The 6,275-nt window shown below is 52.5% G+C and overlaps 1 protein-coding gene across 2 annotated transcripts in view; it reads right to left on the bottom strand.

The window, feature by feature from the left end:
* Positions 1–257: 257 nt before the first annotated feature.
* The window catches only part of Fbln2 (fibulin 2), a 59,569-nt gene continuing 53,551 nt past the window's right edge, over positions 258–6,275 (bottom strand). The window contains exons 14-18 of one of the 2 annotated variants that reach the window (XM_031382580.1): positions 5,954–6,079; positions 4,300–4,416; positions 3,752–3,880; positions 2,547–2,670; positions 258–1,163 (exon numbers count right to left, since the gene is read on the bottom strand). In XM_031382580.1, coding sequence (XP_031238440.1) covers positions 806–1,163; positions 2,547–2,670; positions 3,752–3,880; positions 4,300–4,416; positions 5,954–6,079 — 854 coding nt within the window. In that variant the 3' untranslated portion in view covers positions 258–805. The remainder of the gene's footprint in view (positions 1,164–2,546; positions 2,671–3,751; positions 3,881–4,299; positions 4,417–5,953; positions 6,080–6,275) is intronic. The other variant, XM_031382581.1, reaches the window with a different exon arrangement.

Here is a 6,275-nt window from a genome sequence, read left to right as displayed (position 1 = left end):
CGCCCACATCCACTCCAGACCTGCCACCACCACACCCATGGTGACCCACCAAGTAGCTCCAGTCCACATCTGGGAGAAGGGAGTAGGGGGGAGCAAGTGCAGGCAGGAGAAGAGGCAGGGACTATAATAGAAAAAGCCAGGTAGTTGACCCGTGGCTCTTACTCTGAGCTTATCTGTTAGGCTGGGGACCCTATGACATTCCAGGACCGATGTCAATCTTCAGTGTTTCACAAAAGAAAGAAGTCAAAGAGGCTGAATAACTTTTCTGTGCTATTTGATCATTTTTTAATAATGTATATGTACTATTCTTATCATTAAACAATAGCAAAAAAACCTTTTAAAATGATTTTTTTCTTTTATCCTTTTTAAGACAGGGTCTCTCTATGTAGCTCTGACTGGTTAGAACTCCCACTGTAGACCAGGCTGGCCCGGAACTCACTAAGATCTGCCTACCTCTGCCTCCCCAGTGCTGGGATTAAAGGTCTGTGCCACCATGCACAGCTGATTGTTTTTTTTTTTAAATTGAGGAACACAGTGGGAGCAGGAATGGAATGGCAGCTTTAGCCATAGTTGAGGAGTAGAGTTCAGAAGCCCCCTATGGCTTTTTCCAGTTTACAGGTCATCATCCAGCCTCGAGTGACCTTGGCCTGTACTCAGTGCCTGTTAGGGTGCATCTCCCTCCCTCAGGACCAACCAGGTCAGCATGATTAAGTTAAGTTACAGAGTCACAGCAAAAAGCCACTTAGGAGTGGCACAGCTGCCCATGGCCCAGGTGCCACCTGGAGGGATTGCCTGACATGTCCCCTCATGGGGCAAAAGTGGTGAAGAAGATGTACATCTTGGCCAGGAAGGTAGTGACAGAGCCCTGGCGCCACAGCTTCATCTCTACATCCAGGGCAAAGTCCCGGGGCTCCAGAACAGACCGCTGCAGGGATACCACACCAGTGTAGGCATTGAGTCTGCGTGTGACGAAGTAGCCATCTTCATTGCCCTTGGTGATGGTCAGGGAGATGGTGTCCCCAGCAAAGGCAGGAGCAGGGCCGATGCGGAAGATATGCGCAGGTACCAGGAGGCCTGTCTGGAAATTGAGCTGGTAGTGCGTGATGCGAGCTGGTGAGGTTTGGCATTCTGCGATATCCTGGCATGTGGTGCGCTCGCACTTCCTGTGAGGGAAAGATGCTTGGTCAGTGGCTGGGGACCCTCACTCCCATCCCAGATGCGAGACAGACCCCAGCAGCTGGATCAGGCACCAGTGGACCAGGGAGCAAATGTGAGCTCTACTCAGAGGAATCCAGCAGCCACAAATAAGTTACTTTATCCCTCTGGGCCTCATTCCCACAGCTGTGAGATGGTCTCCTGTGAGGGTGTGGCTGACATGCCTGGCACAAGGTCCCAGCAGGCCTGTCAGCAGCTCTTTTCATCCATACTTGTTCTTTCCTTTCTTCCCCTTCCCTCTTCCATCACAGCGCCCTGCCCAACACAGCCTGTTGGCCGCCACACCCAACCTGTCTCCCGTTGCAGCACTAGGATGCTCTCACTTCCGAGTTAAAGTCCCTTTAAGTACTTCATCTCACACATCTGACATCCTGCGCAAGGGAAGCCACAGCCCAGGTAGCCCTTGGAGAGGCTGAGGAGTGAGCTGGCCAAAGGGTCAGACAACCTTAAGGCCTCAATCCACAACCTGATGACTGGTTGCCTGGCCAGACCTTGCAAATGCAGGCCAGCAGCCAGATGATCGGGCAGGGACAGGCATAGTTTCATGGTGGGCTCAAGAGGCCCAGACATGGCAGCTGTCCCATGATGCTATACTGGTGAAGCTGATGTGGCTGCTGGTCCCCAGAAACCCCCAGGACATAATGAGCATATATGGTAATTATGGTAATGCTGGGAGTTTGTTACACAGTATGTAATGCATGTGGGGTGTGTGTGTGTGTGTGTGTGTGTAGTTCCCAGCAAATACTAGGTCTGAGTAAAAGAGTCTACAAAGCTGACTAACTGGTTATGACTCTGAAGAGTTGGAATGTTACAGGTCCTGTAGTTCGATTATCTTAAGCTATCTTCAATTCCCAGTACCCATCTCTGTGTGTGATCTGCATGTGTTATTAGGTAAATCCTTTGGGAATGCACAAATAGACTCCTAGCTTCCACTAACCCAAAGGTTAAGAATGTTACCCAACAATAGCCAAGAGATTTCCCCAGTTTATATAACCTGCATGTGTCCACCAGTGTTTTTTTTAAGTGTGTTCATTTATAAATCTTTGTTTTGTTACCCTAGAAACTTCATAAAACTGTTTTCATGGACATGCTATTTGAGTCGGCCTGAATCCATGTTCCTGGGCTGTGGTCATTCATATCTGGCGGTAGACCGAACTTTCTCCCTTTGAGGTGACAGCCCTCGTTTTAGCATGGACAGTTCTCTATTTCTTTTCATAGCACTTTATGGGAAAGGGTAGGAGGGTAGGTCCATGGCAGGGACCACCTGACTCTTAGCCTGTGGCACAGAGGCAGTAAAGGGCCCGGATCACACCAGGCCTAAAGGCACTCACGTTTCTGAGACACGGACATAGTTTGGTGGACAATCAAAGCGCAGGCAGCGGAAACTACCCTGGATGTTGTGGCAGGTCTCAGCCTCAGAGCAGTTGTGGGTGCCCAGTGCACACTCATCCAGGTCTGGAAGGGGAAGAGTAAAGCTGTTAAGAGACTCCTCCTGGCCTAGGAACCCAGCCTGAACCACTCCCACCAACACTGGAAGCCTGGGTCCTGGGCAGCTGTGTGGCCTAAGAGCACAGCTCACTACCGTACAGAGCCATCCGCTCCATCTCAACATGGCACATAGCAGCAGGGTCTTGGCTCTGCTGGCTTCTCAGAATAAAGTTCATGATCGTCCACTGCATACCAAGCTCCACCACAGCCTGAGATGCGGAGCTAACTGCCAGCAGCCACAGCCACAGCCACCGACCTGAATGCAGTGCTGTCTGCCTGCCCTATCCAGACCCAACGCACTTTTCTTTCAAGACACACAGGGCCGGGGAGAGCTAGCCATCAAGACCCACAGCTCTGCTCACTGTACAAGGCCACCCAGGCTCCAAGTTCCAAACTTCTCCTGAGGGGGAGTCAAGGTCCCTCCCACACCCACCTTGCCTTGCTGACTGGCCAGGTCCCTTAGAATCATAGCTTAGAATCCAGCTCAGAGGAACAGTCAAAGTTACAGATGTGGTCCATCCTGGGACTGTCTCCTCTATAGCAAATCTGACAAGCTACTGAAGCTAGGGCTTGTGTCCCCAGTGCCAGGAGCCACCTCCCCCACTTCCTGACCTGCATAACTGTGGCAGGGGAATATCAACCTGCACCAGGCTAGTGTTGGCCTCCCCAGGACTCCTTTCTTATACTCGACCTTGGACAGCACACTTTCCTGTCCCAATAGGACCCTGGACAATTTGGCAGAGATTTGAGGACAGCAGCTCAGATCTCGGAGGTTCTCCTCGTATGTTCATAGAGAGTCCCCTACCTCCTCACACCAGGGTGGGGTACAGATTCAAGACCAAGCCTGGAAGATTCTATGCAGGCCTGAATGGCAGAAAGCCCATCACCTTCCTCATCCCAGGCCTGGACACAGAGACTATTGCCCTGAGTACAGTTGTTCTGAACACATGGGCTTAATGCTAAGCTCGAAGCCCGAGGCAGTTCACTGTGCCCGAGACATACATGGAGCTGCCTGACTGCATCTGGCGGAGTAAAGGCTGTCACTCACCCTTGCAGGACCTCCCGTTGGCCATCATTGTGTATCCCTGCTCTGGGCATGCACACTGGTAGCTCCCGGGCACGTTGACACAGCGGAAGGTACAGAGAATGCCAGCGCCCTGTGCACACTCATCGATGTCTGTCAGAAAGGGTCAGCTGGTGAGCCTCACCCATCCACAGGCACAGCCAGGAAGCCCAGGAACCATTAACAAGGGAAGACATGAAGGCTCCGGGGGTAGGAGTGAATCACTCAAAGCCACATAGGAGATGGAGAGTAGAGTGGGAATGGGCCTCCCAGGACTATGCACCACTAATGACAGCACCATCCAAGGGCTGTTTAGGTGCCAGCCCGACTTGGGTGATGTACTCCTGTTGAGATCAGAGTATCATCTCACTTGGCAGAGAAGGAACTTGAGGTCGGAGTGGAGAGACCCAAGGTCTCACAGCAAGTAAACAGTGGACTGGGATACGAACTCAGACCCCCACACTAAATCCCCTGGGATCCCGGCATATGGGGAAGGAGCCCCCTTCTTCATGTGAGTCCTGGGAGGAGCTCACCTGTGCAGGTGTGCCCATCCTCTGCCAGTTGATAGCCCTGGCGGCAGTAGCACTGGTAGGAGCCGTAGATGTTGGCACATTCCTGGCTGCAGCGCCGAGTTTCGCACTCGTTCACATCTGTGGGAACAGGGTCTTCATCATAGTGAGTCCTCCCAGACTGTATACTAGACTGGGCTGGCTCACCAGTATCCTTGTTTGGAAAGACTTTCCTTTCGGCCACCCTTTGAAGAAGGTGGGGTCGGGCAGGACACTCAGCAAGGGCAAGTTTTCTGGCCCCAAGACAAAGCAAGGCAGAGCCTGGTGCTACCCTGCTGGGAACACACACAACTACTGGAGCTCTTGAATCACTTAGGTACAAAATAGGCCACCAAAAGCTGATATTGTGCTGAGGTGGGGGAGGGTACAGGAGCTGGTGTAGGGTGAAGAAAGGAGAGCTAGTTCATGGCTTCCTCAGAGCATCTGCCCGCTGAGCCATTTCCGATTAGACTGTGCCGGGCCTACACTTGGGGAAATGACCATGAAGAAGGAAGACAATATCTTCACCTGGAAGAGCTAGCTCACATGTGGAGAGAAGAGGGGAGGGGAGGGACTGGTAAACAAGATGGTCAGCATGCCTAAGTATGCCAAGAGGCGTGGAGAAGGCACATCAGAACAACAGAAAGGGGCGTCTCACAGAGGTCTCACGTGGGCTGCAGTCGTAGGTAAAGGGGTCAGGGAGGATGTAATTGGAGGGAGAGAGCCATGTGGCCATCTAGGAAAGAAAGAGGCTCTTTGCACAGCACATGCAAAGGTCCTGAGGTAGGAGGTCCACTCTGCTGTGCTGAGCATCTGGCTGTCAGAATCCATGCTCAATTCACCCCCAGGTCTCCAACATGCAGCCAGTGGGAGCACAGAGGTGAACATAAGAATTGTGCCTAGGCAGAATGCTGGGGGGTAGAGACCCTGTCTGCTCTGAGTTGCCCACATCCAATCTGGTATGAGGCATCCCCACAGTATAATGACACTAGTGGGTAAGAGTGACTATCCCAGTATCTTACTATAGCCAACCCCTCCCACACACACCCCCAAGGCCAAAGGACTGGGAGTCCTACCGAGGTCTCAGCAGATTGGTCCCACTTGGAGGAGAGTAAGGAAGACAATGTTAAGAAATTGGGGCCAGAGATGCCATGGTCTCTCGATTGGAGCTCAGCTTCCCACTGAGCCACAGCATGGCCCTCTTCCCCAGTGGACCTGAGCCAGCTGCACTAGGGAACTAAGCATCTATGGAAACACCGTGATGTCTCTTCCCCAGCTACAGGCTCATCACGGACTTGAACCCCAGCCTGTGCCACACTTGGTTTATCTCAGTGTGTACTCTGAGGCTTACACCATCAGCCATGTCTACATAGCAGCTGATTTTACATACACAGTGAAATTCCTGGTTTCTGAAAAGCCAGATAAATTAAACTGCCCTGGGCCTTATTGCCTGATGGCATCGTCCATGGGAACCATGTGACCCTTGCGTCCTCACAGCTCCTGAGCTCTCATGGTTGCCCTGTGCCATCTTGGCAACAAAATCCCTATGATCACAGCAGGAATCAGAGGTTGCCTGTCCAAGTGGGAGCTAGGTACATGGGGTCAGAAGCCAGGGGTCAGAAGTCAGGGTAGCCAGTACCTTCACAATGCTTGCCATCTGCGGCCAAAAGGAAGCCAGCAGCGCAGGAGCAGCGGTAAGAGCCCGGTGTGTTCTCACATGTGTGCTGGCACAGGCGGCCCGGCGAGACCCAGCATTCGTTCACATCTGCAGGGGAGAAGATGAGCAGCAGACACAGAGTGGGCAGCCAGCAGGGAATGTACCAGAGGGTACAGAGGCACAGGAGGACAAGGCAGTGAGCGGGCTATAGAATGGAATCTTAACCAAGAGGAGAGTGGGTAGCTTGAAGACAGACATCTGGGGAGGTCCAGGCCAGAGAGCTGGTACAGAAGGGCAGGTTCAT

Source organism: Mastomys coucha, unplaced genomic scaffold, assembly GCF_008632895.1.
Source record: "Mastomys coucha isolate ucsf_1 unplaced genomic scaffold, UCSF_Mcou_1 pScaffold20, whole genome shotgun sequence".
In the NCBI taxonomy this organism is placed as follows: Eukaryota; Metazoa; Chordata; class Mammalia; order Rodentia; family Muridae; genus Mastomys; species Mastomys coucha.
Note: the sequence above shows the minus strand (reverse complement) of the source record. Positions and strands in the feature narration are given on the sequence as shown.